Raw genomic sequence first — 20,924 nt, 5'->3', positions numbered from 1 at the left:
TTTTGTAGTCGCCTTCAAATAACTGTTTGGTATGAATTTCAGTTTTTTTTAATTTAGTTTTTTTTGTAATTGTAGCGTAATAATCCACAATAGAATTAGCCGTTTATATATATTCTATTTGAAAGCTTTTGCTGCGAATATCACTGTCGTATCTTTCGTTTTGATGATTGATCACAAAGTCACCGAAAAATACCACGTTTGTCGTCGAAGTCGGAATGATAACTGTCAGATTTTGAAACTTAATTTTGACTAAAAATAGTAAAAACTGTCAGACAATGACCCAATTTACAGTTTGTGAAACGGGGTTCCGATTGTTGAGATATTGGAGTTTAAAGTTTTCTTGCCAAATTTGTAAAATTTTCTCTCTAGAGTTGTAAAGTTTGAGTTTTCCGGGGAATGAAAACAAATTCGATAATCGAAAGTGAGGAAGATGAAATGATGTTGAGAGTAGAGAATGAGATGTCAAGAGGAGATAGTAAAAAAAAGTTAAAAAGTTGAGTGAAAAATTTGAAAAACACCAAAAAATTGTTTTTGATTTCTTTCATAAAACCAAAATAGAGCATGAAATTTTTTTGAGTTGTATTATGGCAGTTATCAAACAAACACTGAATTCAATTATTTTATTTTATTTTACTGTTCAAGTTAGTGATGCGTGTCGTTCTGTGATAAAAAAATAAATTCCTTAAATGAATACCAAGTATAGCAGCAAATAAGAGTCGAACCCACAAGGACCTAGATTAATTAAATAATTATTTAATTTCAGGAAAAATAACTATAATACAAACAATCGAGGGTTTTTTGAAATTATAAATTTAACAAAGAAAACCAAATGACAAAAAGACACTGTTAGTGTTTCATTCGCTCTCGCAACAATTCTTTTCGATCTTGGTTCGATAATACTCACGCAAGTCATATGAAATCAGTGTCCACAAAAAAATTGACACACACGTCCAATAATCTCCGCAATCCTTCGATATTAGCAAATTATGACGCTGCGCCGATAAAAATCTCTAATTGTTAAACGACCTAATGAACATGCGCCTAGATTTAATCTAACAACAACAATGAATTCAAAAAGCTAGATGAACAGAACGATGTAAATTTAACACGCATGATTCAATTAATATCGGTTATTCTTTTCACTACGTGCACGAGATCCTTGCGAAACTTGTACCCGTAGTCGCATCACTAATTACTAACAACCTTAACAATCAAGGATTAAAATTACGAGTATGGCAATGAACGATAATATTCGTATCTAGGTGACCAATCCAAACAGAATCAGAACAATTCAATAACAACGAACAAATTGAAAAGAGGTAACAACTTCAATACGAGAAACAAGAAGCAATGTAGTCTACACCAAGATCTTCAATTCGCTTTTTGGGATTGAGATTCTCCTTAGCCGTTTAAAACATACTAGACATAATTAAGTAAAAATAATACAAGCAATAGAAAAGAGAAATAAGATAGAATGAGTTTGGGAGTCGAGACGGACTCCACAGGAAAATCGTTTGTACTCCGATTGTCGTCGAAAGTCCTATTCTCTCTTCGTGATTTGTATGGCTCTTCTTTTGCTCTAAAAATCATAGTCTAAGTGTGTTAGGTCAAAATCCCGAAGTCCCATTTTAATTAGAATTCGAATGAGCTTTATTTGAGTTGGAACGAGCTTTTAACATAGAGAAACTTTTCAAAAAATGATGCAGACCGCATTACAAGGGAGCTATATTGTAGTACAATCTCTTTTTTTTAAGACATAAACAAAAAAATTAAAAACAAAACTTATAAAAAAAACCTCAGGTTACCTCTCGAGAAGCGATTGATTTAGCTTCTTTCACTCGACGTGAAGTCAATGTTGTTATTCAAAATACGGTATTCTCCAGTGGAAAATCGAGTACGCCACCACGAATGGATCTTTGCATTGGATGCCCTCGAGCTTGGCATGATACGAATGGAGAACGTGTGGCGCACCAACTAATTTCGATTTGATTGCGTAAACTTTGGGAGTTTAAAAGCTCATTTCTTTTGTTGGTGGATGGGAAGTAAGCCTCATTGGATCCTTGTCGACGAAATTTGCAATTATCAATTTTAGTATACTAAGTGGGAGTTCATCTTTTTTACTTTGCAATTCATGGCCTTCGACGTCTTCGTAGATGACTCGTCAAATATGAAGTTGTGAGGCGTTTTCTCCATTGAAAAAATGGGCAAGGATTTGTCGACGATGATCTCCGGTGGCACCTCCGAGATATCAGCTTCTAATCGGCTTAAAGTAATAGCCAAGTAGCTCATGTGATTTTCAAGACTTTGTAGGTGTGCATGTGTAAACGATGCATCCTCCACAGTGCTTCGCGCCCATCGCCAATGTGACGCGCATGCGAGCACTCGAACGTGCACGCGTGAGCACTCGAACGTGCACGCGTGAGCACTCGCTCACCCACGCGCCGAGGATTGTCGCGCATCTTGTCTCCGCCCAGGAGAGCTTTTTCAGCCCTCCTCCTCACTATAAATACCCCTTCTTCAGAGGGATTTAGGTAAGTTTTTCTAAACACTCTCTACTCGATTCTAGAGTTGTGAAACGATGTCGAGAACTCTCCGTACACAGTTTCCTTTGATCGAGCCATAAATCTATATTTTCCACGAATATCGATGTCCCTACCTCAAGCATAGCAATTAGATTAATGTTGAGCGTCGGAGTGCTCGCTAGAGGCACCACATACCTTACCTAGTTCTGATACTATAGATTAGGCTGGCGAATTGTAGCTTGCCCTGAATCTGTGACGCTTTCGATGAGATGAGATGGAATTGGTGCTGGATTCTTTCAAATCTATGAGCTCTGACGGTTAGTAGTATTTGAGAACTCCATAACACGAATTTGTGCCGATTTAGACAAATTCCAAGCGGATTCATATGAGGAGCGAAGTTCGGAGCGTTCTGAAACATTGCTACGGGGTCAACCATAGCAGACTTGCTCGATCAAAAAGAAATTTTAACAAAAAACTCTGATACCAGTAAGAACTTTAGAGAGAGAGAAGGAATTGGAGAATTGAATTGCAGAGAACCTCAAAGCTTCAGAGTGAAGCAAATGAGTATTTTATACATAGTCGTCGTATGGTTCGTTACAGTTGACAGCGTGACACAACGACTTGTCAGCTTCTCAATTACACAGATACAAACAACCATGGAATAGAGAAATGACGCTACGCATTATCATCAATAGTGCAACATAAATCTAATATTATGTATTTTTATCGTGGAAAAAACAAATAAAAAAATTGGCTACGTAAGCCCACCTAAATTATATGAATTGTAAATTAGCCAACATTTGGTAAATACTTTGTAAATAGTCAACTTGCATACGTGGCAGTCTATTAACTACCTTTTTTTTTATATGTTTAGCTGGATTAAATAAGTCTTTTACTGATCTGTTAATAAGTTAACTTGGCTATTTACAAGAAATTAACGAAATGTGCACTATATCTCAATTCACTATAACCGTGTGGCTATATAACTTAATAACCCTAAAAAAATTAGAAAAATAACTAACTTAAACGTTTGACATTGCTAAATAGCCAGCGTTTAGTAAATTTTAAGTAAATAGTCGTAAATAATGATGTGACCTAATATATGAAGGTGACTATTTATCTAAGATTTACGTCTGTAAATACATAAAAATGGTTATTTATCTAAGATTTAAAAATATATTTATATGTATATATTGAAGTGTATATTTATAAAAAATTAATATTTATGCCGCCATATTTTAGCCTATTTACTAATAAAAAAACAATAATAAAAAGGGGAAGGTAAGTGAACCGGGCACGAAAATGAAGTGGTACGCTTCTACCATTCTCAGCCGAGTATTTACCGCCACTGCCATTCCCATAGCCCATAAGGTTGATTTCTTCTTCTTCTTCACATATGGTTATACTTATACCTGTGTAATATGTGAAGATGCGTTACAGGCGAGTGAAGAGGTGTTGGTTGTGGTTGGCGGTGGAGCTGCCGGTGTTTACGGCGCAATTAGAGCCAAGAATGTCGCCCCAAACCTCAATGTCTTGCTTTTTGAGAAAGCCAAGCCTTTATCAAAGGTTTCTTTCTCTTGTTTGATTCCTTCGCTTTTTCTAGCTGCTTATTTCTGAGGGAACGCGCAGGTCAAGATTTCCGGTGGTGGTCGATGTAACGTCACCAACGGCCATTGCCTCGAAGCCAAGGTACGTTACCTCTTTATCGTTTCTTAATACCACCCACCCGAGGTAGATAGGTACACGTGTTGCAACGACGACGAGTCGTTTTTATCTAGGTTTTGGCAGAGAACTACCCGAGAGGTCACAAGGAGTTCAGAGGGTCTTTCTTCGACACCCACGGGCCCATCGATACAATGTCGTGGTTCTCCGACCACGGAGTGGACTTGAAGGTTGTCTGTCTCGCAAGCTTTGTCGCTTATATTGTGGCAACACATCAATTAACTCTTCTCGTCGTCGTCGCTGTGTAGGTCGAGGAAGACGGAAGGGTGTTTCCCGTGAGCAATTGCTCTTCCACCATCATCGACTGTCTCATCTCCGAAGCACAACGCGCCGGAGGTAATCGTAAATTTTACCCCCCTATATTAAGACGAATTTGTAACACCGATCGCCAGTTTCTATGCAGACCGGGAAAGCCGTGAAAACGGCTTCTGTGATTGACGGAAAATTCGTTATCGGCGTTCAGCAGAATTCGGTTAGCCCAGTTGAGCGTGTCCAGGCTCGCTATCTTTTGATTGCTACTGGTAGTAGTGCTCAGGTCGGTGATGATATATATATGCATATGATGTGGCTTTTCGAGCTCTTATGTTTGTGGGTTTTGAAATGATTTATTTGCAGGGATACAGTCTTGCTACGCAGCTGGGTCACTCAATCGTGGACCCAGTTCCAAGTCTCTTCACTTTCAAGAATTCGGATTCACAGCTAACAGAGTTGTCAGGAGTATTTTTCTCTGCTCCCCTTTACATATGGTTTAGCTAAGACTAAGAGAGCCTTATTTGCTGCTTCTTAAACATAAGCACTTCATTAACAAGGTCATATGCGATTCTCCACATAAACTAACTTCATTAATAAAACAAGATCTTGATTTGTGATTGCTCATAAATGTAATAACCAGACATTTTGGTGGTATGTTGAGACTTCAGAATAGTGTTATTATTTTTTAATCGTGTCAATTATTTGAGTCTGTTTTAATCTGTTTATATTTAGGTTACATTCCCGAAAGTTAAGGCAAAGCTGATATTGGAAAACGTGAAAACGAACGTGCAAGAGTACACACAGGCATGCTCCGATTGCTTCTTCTATCATCAACATGATCATATTTATTGTTTTTTTTAAGTGGATAGATATGCAATGCTATATAACACAGCTCGTTTGTGCAAAATCGTAGGTTGGACCAATGCTGGTAACTCATTGGGGACTTAGTGGTCCAGTGATTCTCCGCTTATCTGCTTGGGCTGCTCGTGATCTTTTCACTTCAGCTTACAAAGGTAACATATTCATTTTTTTACGGAATGAATGTTTCTCTTTTGTATCATTATCTTACTTGATGAAATTTGGATGTAGGCGTTGTTACTGTCGATTTCATACCTGATATGCATATTGAAAGCGCAAAGTCAACCCTTAGTCGACACAAGCAACAATTTGTGGTGCGGCTAAATATAATTACTTTTCTTACTTGTTGGACAGTCACTCTCAAATTTAGTTTAACTGGCAAGATAGTACTATTTTCGTGCAGTGTGTGATTCCTTATATGTCGATTAGGTAACCTATGTAATATGCTTTAGTAAAACTTATTATGTTTTTTTTCCTTTCTATTTGCAGAAGCAAAAACTGTCTAATTCATATCCGCCAGAATTCGGTCTTGTTAAGAGATTCTGGAAGTACATATTAGATCGTCAGGTTGTGTATCTTTTATAGTTTGGAAAATCAGAATTTATTTATTATTATTTTTTTTTCTGGGCGAGTTGGTTATTTGAATACTACGTCTTTGAAACAGGGTTTATCTGGAGACGAGTTGTGGGCCTCTGTTCCAAACAACTCCCTAATGTCTGTTGCTTCTCAATTAAAGCACTGCAATTTTGACGTTACAGGCAAGGTAAAATTACTTAATTGTTGCAATTTTTCTTTTCCGTTGAAGTAATTTAAGTGGTCACATTTGGTACATATAGGGTCAATTTAAGGACGAGTTTGTCAAAGCCGGCGGCGTTCCACTATCCGAGGTATCTTTATATATATATATATATGTATATATCTGCTCTTACATATTTCTGTATAGTGCTTAATCTTCTTTGTTTTCATGTCGAGATCTCTCTAAATACAATGGAAAGCAAAATTCATTCTGGTTTGTTCTTTGCGGGCGAGGTAACAATCTTTTTGGGAAATTTTTTTTTGTCAATTTCCATGATGCCAGAAATATAGTTTTCTACCATGAAGTCAAATTGTTACAACTCATCATAGCAAAACAAAATCTCTATTGTTTGTAGGTATTGAATGTTGATGGAGTGACTGGCGGTTTCAATTTCCAGGTAACAACATACATTTTGTACTGAATGCAGAGCTTTTTTCTTATTATTTATTTTTATACTACAGAATGCTTGGTCTGGTGGATATATAGCTGGGACTACAATTGGTACACGATTAGTCGATGCTCGTCTAGGACATAAGACATAGGATAAAGCTTTGGTGTAGAGGATAAGAGCTTCTAGTATAGAGATTCAGAACTCTTAAAACTCTCTCTCTTATTTGAGTTTTTATTTATTTATCTAGCCTGTTACTCTGCCCAAATTCAAAACAATACTTTCTTGATGCTTATGAGTTAAGAGGTTACTATTGAAAACACTTGATAGAAAGATGACACTTTTTAAGAAATGAGACTCTTTCTTTTAGTAATATTTTTATAACCTAAATTTGGAGACTTTTTTTGTTTTTTTTTTGGGAAAGTGAATGGTTTTTTTTTTGTTTTTTTAGTTTATTCCTTTTTATCTCTTTGGTTGATGCTTTTGGCAAAAGAATAATATTGAAACCTTACTTTTTTGTCTATGGGATTCTAGTATCTCCACTAGCTCAAACCTAAAATGTCTATGGTTGGTCCACCCATCTTAGCTCAATATCTTGAGTTCTTTCTATGAAAAATCTCAATCAATTTCCCTTTTTGACTCGGTAGTCTTGATAAGTATGGAATCAATTGGGTCTTGTTCTGTTTGGAAAATTCAATTCTTGTCTTTATGATTTGTAAATAAAAAAAGGGTCTGCAACTTAGATGTCATATTATTTTTGGCAAATGACGCTACTATGTGCAGTGCACGTGTGATTTACTTGCTATGTGGATGTTGAAATTGCACCCCATGAATGTTGGTTTGATTTTGAAGTGCTTCGACGGCTTTACATGGGCACAGGGGTGAACAGTGACGGATCAAACAACTGTATGATAAGATTGAAAATATTTATGAATAAAACAGAACTTTTTTTAAGGACATTGACGAAATCCTGATTTTTTTAAAAATAATTAAATTTTCAGCTTTGGTCTAGAAGAATATATTGAAATTTTCATGGATAACGATACTTGTGTAAATCTAGGCATTGAAATTATGTAAAAAAATGGTCAAATTTACATTTGAAATTGATATACAAAACCAGACAAAAATAGAAATATTGGCATGAGAGTATTTATTGTATTTATTTTCTAGGACCACTAATAAATAAAGAAAAATGGTCAAGTACCAAATTCAGTCTCATCCTGAATAACATAAAGACCCATTATCCGTTTGTGCAAATGCAATGATATGGATTATTTGATGTATATGTCACAAAGTCATCATAGATTATCGGTGAAAGAGACGTTTAGAGAGAATGATATGCTATCATGGACTTTGGAGTAAAAAGTATTAATCAATCAAAGACCATATTCAGTTGAATATTTCCAAATTCTGTAGATCCAACAATCCCATGGATACAGAGTTAGCAACTAGTGGTCAATGAAGCTGTTGTAGCTAACCCCAATCGTTCAGATGTTCAAACACGTGCGAAATGGTCAATCACACTGTGAGCTGATTTAGGATCATTTTGACCGGGTGTCGCGACTTTACTGAATTCTTTGAAATTGCCAATTTTCGTTATTCGTTGTATGCGTTGATTATTATGTATCAATTCCGGGGGCTCATATATATATTATAATGTTTAATTTTGACAGCTGAATATATCAAGAAGATTATAATATGGAACATTAACGTCTGTTTCAACTTTCTTTCCATATGCTAATCCATACTTTTTTGGGAATGGTAAATATTGCCTCCTAATTGCAGTTATTGTTCAGGAGGAAAAATACTTAAAATATGTGCATGCCATTTTGGCAGTAATAATCATGTCACTAGCGTGTTTATGAATCATGATATGCATTAAACAATATAAAAATGCAGTGTCACGTGAGTTATACTTTTTACTTATTAGTGTGGTGTGTAGACATCGAGTTTTTCTTTATATATATTTCGGTTGCAGTGTGACGATATTTTAAAGTTCAAGTAGACATTGTAGCATTTATACATTATTAATAGAATATTAACATATGCATATATTTTAAGCACATCCCAATGAATAAATAAATAATAATGAAGAAGGCTCAGGACCATTTGGCAGATAAATCTAAACGCTAACACCATAATTTTTTATTCCAACCAAATAAATTACATTAATTTAGTACCCCCTAACAAATCCACAACATAAATCCCTGTCAATTGAATCTTTACTTAAATGTGACCGTATCAATATTCTTAGGTCCAAACAATAAATATTTAAATAAGTTGAGACCTGACGCATAGGCCAACATTTGGAAAAGAATCCAAAAATATCCTTACACCCACACTTCACACATACTTTTCCACGTCACCATCCCCTTCTCCTTCATGGAGATGCATATTCCAGAATCCAAAAGTACCTGTATCCAAACACAACCCTTCAAATTACATACATATATAACTACTTTTTTTTTCGCTGAAATATCATTATTTCGTCTTTTATTTCTGTCGTATATCTGATATTTTCCGCGACTCTCTCGCTCTCTCTCCCCTCCGAGTCGGTGAACTGCGAGCCCTGAGGCCTGCCTTTGCTGCTCTTCATCAGTTGGAACGCATTTTTTTGGTACTATACACACGTTTTCATGCACATTAGTGGTTGTAATTTTCGTATTTGTATGTATATTTTATTTTGTTGCGTTGCGAATTGTTTATCTTGGCATCGAATTGAGAATTTCGCTGAAGAACGCGATTTTCATTCAGGTTTCTGATATTTCAGCGAGAAAGATGGAAGAACGCTGTGAAGCTGGAAGAAAAGTCACGATCGGAGTCTGCGTGATGGAAAAGAAGGTGAAAAGCAGTTCAGAGGTCCTTTCTCGTTCGTGTTCACGGATTCGCACACACACTATACACTTGCATATATAATGTATATACACATAGCTGATATTATCACTGAACGTAGATGTTAACGGCGCCGATGAAACAGATCCTTGATAGATTACAAGCATTTGGCGAATTTGAGGTGCGTAGATGCATAAATAGCTGCGAATTTGATTTCTGGTTGATGCCTGTTTCTTCCTCCTAATTGCGTTTTATTTTCGAATCAAAAGAATTTGAGATGAACACTGATTTTGCTTGGCATTTGGCAAATCAGTACATTGTGCGCGCTGATTAGTCAGTCAGAGTGAATTTGTATATCTCGCTGCTTATTTGCATTTCAGCCTAATAATTTCACTGTGTGTATTGTAATAGATAATATACTTCGGAGACAAGGTCATTGTCGAAGATCCAATAGAAAGGTAAACAAGATTGACGTCATTTTGCTTTTAATTTTGCTGAATCATACTCTTTAAGCAAGTTTTCCGTGTCCTCTGGAAAGTCAGTTAGGTATGTTGTTCATGTGGCATGTGTATAAATTATAATATAGAAATTTATGATTGTCGTTAAATTGCACTATGTAGTAGTGGCTCTTTAGTTCATGTAATTTAACGGTTCCCTGTTTTAGATGGCCGATATGCGATTGCTTGATTGCCTTCTACTCCAGTGGCTATCCTCTCGAGAAGGCCGAGGCATATGCTGCTTTACGAAAGTAAGAACACATTATCTTGTTATGTTCCAAGTGTAGTATTTCTTGCAAATTCTCTGATTTCAGTGGAAAAAAATGAGGAGTTTTGAGCGTTTCAGTTCGAATAGTCCTACCATTAGGATGCAGGCAGTTCCCTGATTATCCATGATTTAACAGGAATGATAATTTTGAAAAACAGGAAAGGCAGAGAGCAGAGCTTGGTAAATAACTGTGATTGAATATATATATATATATATATTTTGTGTGTGTGTGTGTGTCTGTGTTTGAAAAGAGACTTATCAATACAAAATCGGAGAAAATTTACAAAAAGATGGGGAATCCTTGATTTCATTAAGAGAGTAGACCAATCTCTACTCACACCAAAAAAAAAAAAAAATATTTGGATACTATCATTCATTTACTTATGCATCTATATATTAGTTGTCCAGTTTTTCTTATAAACTTTACTAAATTTTTTGACATGTTTTAAATTTCATGCAACAGTTGTGGCTGTTAATTACTTCTTAATTAATTTACTTATGTTTGAAAATACTAACTACATCTTTGATGCAGACCTTTTCTTGTCAATGAACTCGAGCCACAGCACCTTCTTCATGACCGAAGAAAGGTTTATGAGGTACGTGTGTTTTTTCGCAGGTTTTCTCTAAAAGTTTGTATGTAATGTCTAGGATAAAGTTGGGCATCCCTTAAACACTCTCTGTTTGGCAGAAGAGAATGTTAAATTTTATGCTGCATGCGTGCATGGCTTCTTCTGGATATCAAGTTATCCTTAAGTAAAGCTATTTGACTTAGGAATTTCTTTCATTTGTTTGTATGAGTAAAAGCGAGAAAGAGTTAAATAGGACCTATGGATGGAAAGGAATCAAGCTTTGTCCCTTTTCTACCTTGTCCACTTGTTTATCTATTAGTCTTAAATTCTATTCTTTACGTTATGCTATTTGGTTTTTTGTGGTCATCTTTCTTGGCGTATAAACATGATAATATCAGTTGATATGAACGAGCTCAGGTTTATTCAAGTTTGTATCAAATTAAGGAAAGACATGCTCAGTTGGAAGAAAATCTTGTACTTAGATATTCTGTTAACTGTTTATTAATAATATTGTTTTTTAGTCATTGATTTGTAAAAGTTGAACTATATGGACTAATACCTTAATATCGTGCACTTAAGTGTCTTGAAAGGTTTGGAATCCCTGTTCCAAGATATGCTCTTGTCAATAGAGAAAAGCCTTATCAAGAATTGGACTATTTTGTCGAGGAAGAAGATTTTGTTGAGGTTAATAATGAGCGGTTTTGGAAACCATTCGTGGAAAAGCCTATTCATGGTAAGCATGTTTTTTAAGTGAAAACTTGTTGTACCCATGCGGATTCACTCTTTTTTTAAAAACATGTGGATGGTTATCTTAAAAAGTTATGCAACTATTTTCCTTTTTTAAATTTGTAGTTGATAGCTTTTGAGTCTAATTCAATCTGCAGATGTTGTTTTTCACTCGACTTGAAATGTTGTCTTTAATTTTTGTGAAGGGGATGATCATCGAATTATGATATATTACCCTAGCTCAGCGGGAGGGGGTATGAAGGAATTATTTAGAAAGGTCAGTTCTACAGTCGCTATTTACTTGATTGTAATAATATCATGATTAGAAGAAGAAATTTAAGAAAATAATAGTCATATTCAAGGGACTATCATATATTCAAGGTTTTTTTTTTTTTTTTTTTTTTTTTTTTTGTGAGGACAGTATTTGTTTGAATGTGTTGGCTTTTGATTTGTTAAGAGAGTCATCATTCATGTGAAACTATTTCACTGATTCGATTATCTAGCTGTCACTCAGTAAAAGTTAATCTGTATCAGTCTACATATGTTTATGGTCTATTTCTCACTTTCAGGTTGGAAACCGTTCCAGTGAGTTCCATCCAGAAACAAGACGAGTGAGACGTGAAGGTTCCTATATATATGAGGAATTCATGCCAACTGGAGGAACAGATGTCAAGGTCATACATTTTTTTGTTTAGATTACTTGTGCTGTAATTTTTGTTTCTCAGTGGATGTGATGTGACAATCAGAATAGTGTTCTTTTCTTCTTTTTGATTTGTTTAAAATTATTATAATTTTGATCATAAATGTGTAATATATTCTATAAAAAGAGCTCTGTAAAAGGGGTCATTTCTTGAGGAAATCTAAGAGAACCATGTATACTTGTGACATCTTTTTGGGTGTTATGGAAGTCATCATCATATTACCTTTTCCTAAATTATGGTTCATTCTCTTAGATTTTATTGCATTATGGACTCTGGTTTTAAACTACATTATTCTCCAATATTTTGTCAAATAACTAGGTGTATACAGTTGGACCTGAGTATGCGCATGCTGAGGCAAGGAAATCTCCTGTGGTTGATGGTGTAGTCATGAGAAATCCCGATGGCAAGGAAGTAAGTCATACATCGCATGCTTGATACAGATCAAATTTGAAATTTGAAATATTTAAATCCTGTTGGCAATGTCTAATTACTGATATTTGAGCTACTCGTAGAACTGTGTATAATAGTGCATATTGCAGCAAGAAGGAGGTGATGGGGTACACTAACGTGTGCCGTTTTGAAACATATGTCTGTTATTTTGTTTGGCAGGTACGGTATCCAGTGTTACTGACACCTATGGAAAAGCAAATGTCGAGAGACGTGTGCATGGCATTTAGGCAATCAGTATGTAATTAATTATGCTGCTTAAGTTTTGGATCCAATAAAGAAGATGGTGTTTACTTCTGTTCCATGTTGAATTCCTCTCTATTGTCTGCAGGTTTGTGGATTCGATCTTTTGCGCTGCGAGGGGCGCTCCTATGTTTGTGATGTAAATGGCTGGAGTTTTGTGAAAAACTCGCACAAGTATGCTTTCTTGATTCTTATATATGTATGTATATATTAATTAATTACTTATATTAATAATCATTTGGTGTTATGCCTAATACAATTTGGTAATATTGACAAAATCACTTTTCAATATAATATTTCCTTCCAGACTGGAATATGAGTGACTCTTAGATCTCAACAGCCTTTGCATTCAGTTTAGCTATTCGTCATCATTAAAGTGCTGAAATTATTAGTTTCCTTAGTCCCAGACATGTGTTTGAAGTAATCTTTGTTTCTAAAGAATATTACAAAAGGCGTCAATCAATTTTGAATTTTGAGTTAAATTCAACCTTTCTTCAGAAGTCTATGAGATTGAGTTATCCAAAATAATGCAGACCGTGCATATAAGCACGTTGAGTTCAACAACTAGATTTTGAGCACATCCTGTGATGGAATAAACATTGGTAGAAAGCGGCGGATCTTTAGCTGAAGAGAGGAGGATCTTGAGATGTATTATGTCCTTTTCTCCACTAAAAAGGAAAAAGAAAGAATGAAAGGAAAGAGACGTGGATCTTGGTCTGGCTTAGTCATGCATGTTTCTTTTCTGTCTGACGAAGTTGCGCTCATACTGTTACAATACTGTTGAATTCCATCATTAGGAAAATGTGTTTCTTTATCTCTTTTCTTTCCTTAATATGACAAGTGCATTTGTTTCCTTTATGTCCATCCAGGTACTATGACGATGCTGCTTGTGTCCTTAGGAAGATGTTTTTAGATGCTAAAGCTCCCCATCTTTCTTCAGTAATTCCACCCACTTTACCATGGAAAATCAATGAGCCAAGCCAACCTACTGAGGGCATAACACGTCAAGGAAGTGGTCTACTCGGTACATTTGGCCAGTCTGAGGAGTTGCAATGTGTCATTGCTATTATTCGTCAGTACGTCTAATTTCTCCATATTTTCTTATTGTGGTAGAACATTTTTTTTCTCCTCTTAGCCTTGCTATTTTTTGAGCAGTGGTGATAGAACTCCAAAACAAAAGGTGAAGCTGAAAGTCACCGAGGAAAAACTGCTGAATTTGATGTTAAAATACAACGGAGGAAGGCCTAGAGCTGAAGTATACTTTCCCCCCTTTTTATTCTCTTCACCTTGAAATTGCTGTATGGTCTAACCAAGCTGTTGCCTATGCGTTTTGCAGACAAAGCTAAAAAGTGCTGTTCAGCTACAAGATCTGCTAGATGCCACTCGAATGCTTGTTCCCCGTACTAGGTACACTTATTAGGTTAATTTTGCAATCAACTTACTTTTCAACTGCCATGCTAAGTTATAATTTTTTCTACTCTTATTGTTCACTTTACGTTGTACAGACCAGATCGGGAGAGTGATAGTGAGGCAGAAGACTTTGAGCATGCTGAAAAGCTTCGCCAAGTTAAAGCTGTGCTTGAAGAGGTATACTCAAGTTTGATTTGAACTAGCTGTGAAATATCTCAAGCATAGATTATCTAAAAGGAGACGTTCTAATAAATTATATACACCCTTTAAATCATTTGCGCGTTTTTTTTTTTCGTTTTTTTTTCTTCTTTCTGGAATGTTCTATACAGGGGGGGCATTTCTCAGGCATCTATAGAAAGGTTCAACTGAAACCACTGAAGTGGGTCAAAGTAGCAAAAGCTAATGGTGAAGGTGATGAAGAACGGCCAGTTGAAGCTCTAATGGTTCTCAAATACGGGGGAGTGCTTACACACGCCGGCAGAAAACAGGTGGTGACCTATTCCTTTTTGGTCCTTATCTGTCAATAGTATCTACTCTTATCTTGCTTTTTATTTTCACACTTTCAGGCTGAAGAACTTGGTAGATATTTCCGAAACAACGTGTATCCAGGTTATCTTCATTGATGTTCATTAATTAATTTTTTTTAGGGTACAATAGCAAACCTCTTGCATACATACATGTTCTGGAGTTCATATAATATTTATTTAATCACAAAGAATCCAAACTGAAGTTGCATGGATAAATTACCATTGATTTGTAATCAAGTATAAAAGTCCTGAAGTGAAATTTAAGGTACTATGCATCTTATCTGACCAAGGTGTGTGCGTTTGTTTGTTGAGCCAAATGTCGTGTTCATGAAATCTTATTTTAACTCGCGAAGTCAATGCCAAGTTGCACGGATAATTTACTTCTTACTTGTGCCTAAAGTCACTATATATCCATGAATTAGATTATTCGTTTCAGTTCATGAATGCTGTTTGTTGGTCTAAATATGGTTTGTCCACGAGAAGAGATGTTGCTTTCTTAAGGAGTAAGATAGTAGCACATTCTTGCTCTGGCTTTCACAGCTGTCCTTTTAGTTGAGACCAGTAATCTTTTATCCTTAAACTTGGTGTTTTGGCTTACTATATGTTGACAGCCCTCTTCAAAATTCGGTAAAGTTCAAGTATAACCGTTTTATGTCTCTTGGGCCAATCATGGATGTGTTGATTTCTGTTTACGCTCTTTTGTAACCGTGCATAATATGTTAACTTGCAGGTGAAGGAACTGGCTTACTACGTCTCCATAGTACATACCGACATGATCTAAAAATCTACAGTTCTGACGAGGGCCGAGTCCAGGTATAACCAATCAGTACCCATCTTTTTATATTATTTTTATACCAAGTGGGTTAGCTCAAGTGGTGAATGCTTCCACCCATACCAGTAAGAGGTCGTAGGTTCGAGTCATGCAGTTCCCCTTAAAAAATATATGTTGCATTTACTCATAAACCAAGAGGTTGCTACGTCAAGACCTAATTTTATTGGTAATGTAATTATCGACAGATGTCCGCAGCTGCATTTGCCAAAGGCCTTCTTGATCTCGAGGGTCAGCTGACACCAATCCTGGTCAGAAAATTTTCCCTTAAATACTTTTAATTGCCTTTGGAAGTAGATATATAATGACTTTATCTATCATGTTTTCAGGTTTCCCTTGTAAGCAAGGACTCATCTATGTTGGATGGACTTGACAATGCTAGTGTTGAAATAAAAGAAGCCAAGGTTTGTTGGTTATACTGAAAATTGTGCCCCTTGCCTTTTCTTTTTAGTTTAAATGAGAAATCCACTGATTCTTTTTTCCAAGGTTTCAGATGTCCTTTTTACATTGCTCCGATGCTATGCTCTTATCTTATTAGGTAGTGATATAAAAATGTTGTCCTTTCGCATCATCTTTGCAGGAAAGGTTGAACGAGATTATAACTTCTGGTGCAAAAGTTTCTAGTGATGAATCACCTTCGTGGATGGTGGATGGAGCTGGACTTCCATCAAATGCTTTAGAACTTCTACTCAAATTGGTAATCACGTTTATCTCGAGGAAGCTTATATTGCTAGCTCACTTTAACACTGTAGAAATAATCCTAAAATATCTAAGGAGATTAAACTTATTCTGGTGAACACCCTGTACAAAATAATCTTTAGTGGTAGAGAAAGTTGAGCAATTTCTTCACTATTCATAATGTGCAACAATTCCTTCTGCATTCAATCAGCATTAATTGTGTGTGTGATAAGGTGATCAATATATCGTGTTTTTTGAATTCGATACAGTCTGTCGACTAAATGTTAAAGTTTCATTGGTAGCTTAAGATGTCTCTACATAAGATTAGTACCGCATGCACTTAACTGGATTATGGAAAGTGACATGTTTTGTAATGAGTAGGTGGAGCTAACTAAGAGGGTAACGGAACAAGTACGACTGCTGGCAAAGGATGAAAATGAAGAACTTACGGAGCCGAGTGCTTATGATGTGATTTCCCCGTACGACCAAGCAAAGGCCCTGGGAAAGGTTAACATTGATGTTGATCGTATTGCTGCTGGATTACCCTGTGGTAGTGAAGGATTCCTTTTAATGTATGCTCGTTGGAGAAAGCTCGAGAGAGAGTTGTACAATGAGCGGAAGATGTGAGTTTATTTTCACTTCTTTTTATATCTGTGGACATGGCAAGGTCAATGATTTCAAGTTGCTGGAATCTCTGGACGTGGGAACACTAGTTAAAACCTTAGATCTTTTTATTTATTTTTAAATAAGAGGGTTTACTATGATATTTGTTGAGGTTTATTGAACAGGTGTGATTGGCAGAACCAAAGTTTTGATGGTCTGGAAAATAATTTACATGTTTGTTTCTGATACAATGTTTTACTTTCAGGCGGTTCGACATCACACAAATTCCAGATGTCTATGACTCATGCAAGTAAGTTTCCCGTCTATAATTTATAAACTTTAAGCTATTTAAGAATCCTTTTGGTATAGAAAGAAGCCAGTACTATTTGCGATTTGCGAATCATTTAGTCATTTGGCAGGAAAAGTTCAAGGACATTTTTCATCCACCCAAATTTTCAAGAAATTTTTTTAATATTATAATTTTCAAGAATCTTTTTGTTTAGAAAGAAGTCAATATTATTTGTGTATGATTGTCATTTTGACATACATGAGTAGTTGAAACTCATATTTCATCCACCTAATTAAAGATATACTTGCATACTTCAGCCCAGCAATTCATGGTCATTCACTGAATATGTTTCCTTTTCCACATAAATCTTTAATTTATGTTATTTACCCGGTTATATCTCCTGAAACAATGTATAAACTGAGGTGTAACAGTCTGGTTTGGTCGTATTTATTTTTATTTGTATAGGATGTGATGTTGCGTTTTCTTACTTTCCTCGTGCCAGATATGATCGTCTGCATAATGCACATCTTAATTTGGATGGGTTGGATGGACTCTTCAAAGTCGCACAGGTACAGAGCCAAACCTGTCAACATCATCACTCATCGATTTATTTCCTTACTTTTTCATTGAACTGCATTTGCGAATAAACTGGGGAGTTTTCAAAAACTTGTAGCAGAATGAATGCTAAGAAAAGGGCAATCTCCATAACAATTAGAGGATATATGAAATGAAGCCTCTAGATCCGATCTTGATGCGCGTATTAACTGTTTATACGGATCCATTGGCAGAACGTTTTTCACGATATTCCTGTTTCAGCTACTTGCAGATGGTGTCATCCCCAATGAGTATGGGATCAATCCGATGCAGAAGCTCAAGATTGGCTCAAAGGTAGATTCTTTTCCTCCTTTGTTATTTTCTTTGAGCATGTGATTCAGAGAAATTTTGTTGACTTAAACACTTTGCTTTCTCCTTTTCAGCAGAGAACCTGAACAATTTTGATGCTTCTTTAATGATAATTTGTAGATTTAAAAAATTCAGTTCAGAATATGTGTGTACTGAAATTTATGACAAAGGTCCAGATCCAGTACTTTTGCTATTGAGATTGAATGATTCAACAGCCTGGAGTTTACTATAGAATTCTTCAGTCTTACATAAAAAAAATGGTAAATTTTACGATATTATTGTGACTTTGCATTAAAGATGTTTTTTTCATTAAAAAAATCACATATAGGTCGGATTGTGCCATATTTTTAAGTTGGTATTAATGTAGGCATTGTAGAATACTGCTTGAGATGACACTGTTTCTTGGGTTCAAATGATTTAGTAGTAAAAGAAACTTATTGCATAACTATTGTCCATTGTGAAAAATCATGAATGCTCTTGCAGTTCGGTTCCTGTGGCTTGAAGCTTTAACACATTATGTGCTAAGGGTTTAATTTGTTCCATTATAAATCTTAATTTTACATCCACATTTCAGATCGCGCGCCGACTGTTGGGTAAGATTTTGATTGATCTGAGGAACACTCGTGACGAAGCCATCAGCGTTGCCGAATTGAAGAGCAACCATGAGCCCTTAAAGCCAAAGGCCGATAAGGAAGATGCAGAGTCACATTCTAAGCTATACATCAAAAGCGATGATGTCTTGAAAATCAAAACCAAGACTGAGGACATAAGGAGGTCTAGCTTTACAAGTGATATATCAATGGAACAAGAAGACGATGATGATAAGGAAACCAAATACCGCTTGGATCCAAAGTGAAAAGACTATCCTCGTTCCTTTGATTTCCTCTATCTCTCTTAATTAGCTTCTAATGTTTACATGAGTTTTTTTTCCTCCAGGTATGCAAATGTCAAGACACCTGACCGTCATGTGCGAACACGTCTGTACTTCACATCGGTGAGTATAACAGTTCTTCACAACACCTATGCAAAATACCAATAATATTCTTCATATAATAGTAGTTGTTTTGTAGTATTTTTTTTAACTCCAATGATATAAGATGCTTGTGATTTGTGGCAGGAATCACATATTCATTCTCTTATGAATGTTCTCCGATACTGCAACCTTGATGAATCCCTTCTAGATGAGGAAAGCCTTGTTTGCTACAGTGCTTTGGAGCGCTTGTTTAAAACCAAGGAGCTCGACTACATGAGTTACATTGTACTTAGAATGTTTGAAAACACAGAGGTACGTAGATGCTAGATGCAAGAGAGCACTGAGCGTTCTTTGATGACAACTCTCGACATTATATCGTAGTGAATACCGAAATAAACTCAACCCCGTGTTGGAAGTTTCCATTAGTAGTTTCCGTTAGCAATAAGGCATTGCTGAGTGCTGTGTTCAAATTGAAACTGCAGGTTCCATTAGAAGACCCTAAAAGGTACCGGATTGAGATGACTTTTAGCCGTGGTGCAGATTTATCCCCATTGGAGGTAACTCATGATTTGAATTATGGGTATCTCATAGATTCATGTTAAGTACAAATTAAATAGATCTTGATCTAGTAAAAATAGGTCATCAGGGTTCATGAGAACCAGGTTGTTAATCATTTCGGATTCCCATCAGTTACTTCTTCCGGTGCAATTACAGATTTTATATCGGAATGATAAGTGAAGTATTTCCGTGTTCACAGCAGAAGAACGATAGCGCAGCAGCTTCGCTGCATCAGGAACACACATTACCGATAATGGGACCGGAGAGGCTTCAAGAAATGGGATCATATCTCACATTTGAGACGATGGAGAAAATGGTCCATCCGTTTGCCATGCCCGCCGAAGACTTTCCTCCTCCATCGACCCCGGCTGGGTTCTCCGGATATTTCTCCAAAAGCGCCGGGGTGCTCGAACGCCTGGTAAATCTTTGGCCTTTCAATAAGAACGCGAGTTCTAATGGAAAGTAAGAAGCCTTTATTTTCCAACCATGACCTGAAATTCTGCCGGTTCAACAATGGAAGTCCGGTATTCTTGAGCTCTTGAGAAAATATTGATAAGTCCAGGCTGGCATATGATTTTCTTGGTCTTCAGTTTTCTTTCCGTGTATTAAATGTGTAATTAGAATTTTCAGCTAATTATCTCACACCAAAATCTTGCCCAGCTAAGTTTCACATTTCGCTCTATGCTTGTAAGCTTTTTATAATTTCAGGAGGATAAGTATCTGTGTTCTATCAATCATTGTTAATATTATAATTTCAAATTGTTGCTCGCTATCATTGGTTTTAGTGCTTTACCATATAAAAACTCTGCGTGCATACTGGCTAGGCTGTTTCTGTGAGACAAGGTCTAAGGTTCAAGCTTCCAGTGATAAGAGAAGCTGGTCCTGAGCAAGACTAGTCGCTGGCGACCAATTTGATAACACCGTCCAAGACTTGTATCCAAAGGAATATGCAGAAAAGCTTCATATTCAATGCCATTCTACACCGAACGTTACCTTGAAGATTGTACACTTTTTCTAACAGAGCTCTTTTATGTCGGGAACCAGATATTCTTACATACAAAAGCTGCATGAATAGACCTTGGAAAGGATATTCTTGCACAAAATATAAACCATAAGCGTTGAGGATTGTATACAAAAAACGACTGTAAACTGTAAATAGAGATGTCGTTTCAAGATAAACGACATGCAGTGTTTGTCTGCAAATGTTTGATGTAAAAAAAATGGCATTAATTGCCAATTCTTTAGTAGTAATAATAGTAATAGTAATGATAGGCTGTTTACTGGTGTAACGCTTCTAAGCTACGAAATTCGGGTATCTTTGTTGTTTAGGATT

General features: G+C 36.1%; 2 protein-coding genes across 10 annotated transcripts; both read left to right on the top strand.

Annotated features, from left to right (window-relative positions):
* Window positions 1-3,808: 3,808 nt before the first annotated feature.
* LOC149405969 (FAD/NAD(P)-binding oxidoreductase family protein) lies at window positions 3,809-7,490 on the top strand. 2 transcript variants are annotated; one of them, XM_089625939.1, is made up of 16 exons: window positions 3,809-3,893; window positions 3,963-4,088; window positions 4,152-4,211; window positions 4,301-4,414; window positions 4,493-4,580; window positions 4,637-4,779; window positions 4,860-4,961; window positions 5,229-5,300; window positions 5,410-5,509; window positions 5,586-5,668; window positions 5,844-5,921; window positions 6,019-6,117; window positions 6,191-6,241; window positions 6,327-6,383; window positions 6,506-6,547; window positions 7,322-7,490. In XM_089625939.1, exons 1-16 carry the CDS (start codon window positions 3,825-3,827, stop codon window positions 7,421-7,423), a joined length of 1,386 nt encoding a protein of 461 aa, XP_089482065.1. In that variant the 5' UTR covers window positions 3,809-3,824; the 3' UTR covers window positions 7,424-7,490. The 2 variants fall into 2 exon arrangements, with proteins under 2 accessions (XP_089482065.1, XP_089482529.1); XM_089626403.1 differs by lacking the exon at window positions 7,322-7,490 and adding an exon at window positions 6,612-6,920.
* A 1,499-nt stretch (window positions 7,491-8,989) lies between these two features.
* Window positions 8,990-20,883, top strand: LOC149405968 (inositol hexakisphosphate and diphosphoinositol-pentakisphosphate kinase VIP2-like). 8 transcript variants are annotated; one of them, XM_089623041.1, is made up of 32 exons: window positions 8,990-9,155; window positions 9,309-9,379; window positions 9,492-9,551; window positions 9,782-9,828; window positions 10,035-10,118; window positions 10,668-10,731; window positions 11,284-11,437; window positions 11,637-11,707; window positions 12,000-12,104; window positions 12,450-12,542; window positions 12,741-12,815; window positions 12,910-12,995; window positions 13,691-13,897; window positions 13,977-14,076; window positions 14,158-14,228; window positions 14,327-14,408; window positions 14,561-14,719; window positions 14,798-14,840; window positions 15,489-15,571; window positions 15,776-15,838; window positions 15,917-15,991; window positions 16,168-16,284; window positions 16,647-16,888; window positions 17,134-17,178; window positions 17,660-17,726; window positions 17,974-18,045; window positions 18,635-18,912; window positions 18,997-19,054; window positions 19,178-19,345; window positions 19,516-19,590; window positions 19,791-20,009; window positions 20,416-20,883. In XM_089623041.1, the coding sequence occupies exons 2-32, from the start codon at window positions 9,317-9,319 to the stop codon at window positions 20,485-20,487; spliced, it is 3,198 nt and encodes a 1,065-aa protein (XP_089479167.1). In that variant the 5' UTR covers window positions 8,990-9,155; window positions 9,309-9,316; the 3' UTR covers window positions 20,488-20,883. The 8 variants fall into 8 exon arrangements, with proteins under 8 accessions (XP_089479167.1, XP_089477784.1, XP_089478680.1 ...); XM_089621658.1 differs by having other exon boundaries at window positions 9,309-9,397; XM_089622554.1 differs by having other exon boundaries at window positions 9,293-9,379.
* The last annotated feature ends 41 nt before the right edge of the window (window positions 20,884-20,924 follow it).

The sequence above is a fragment of the Urtica dioica genome, chromosome 1 (assembly GCF_054948205.1).
Source record: "Urtica dioica subsp. dioica isolate 48M chromosome 1, U.dioica_male_clone48M_v1_H2, whole genome shotgun sequence".
NCBI classification, from domain to species: Eukaryota; Viridiplantae; Streptophyta; class Magnoliopsida; order Rosales; family Urticaceae; genus Urtica; species Urtica dioica.
Note: the sequence above shows the minus strand (reverse complement) of the source record. Positions and strands in the feature narration are given on the sequence as shown.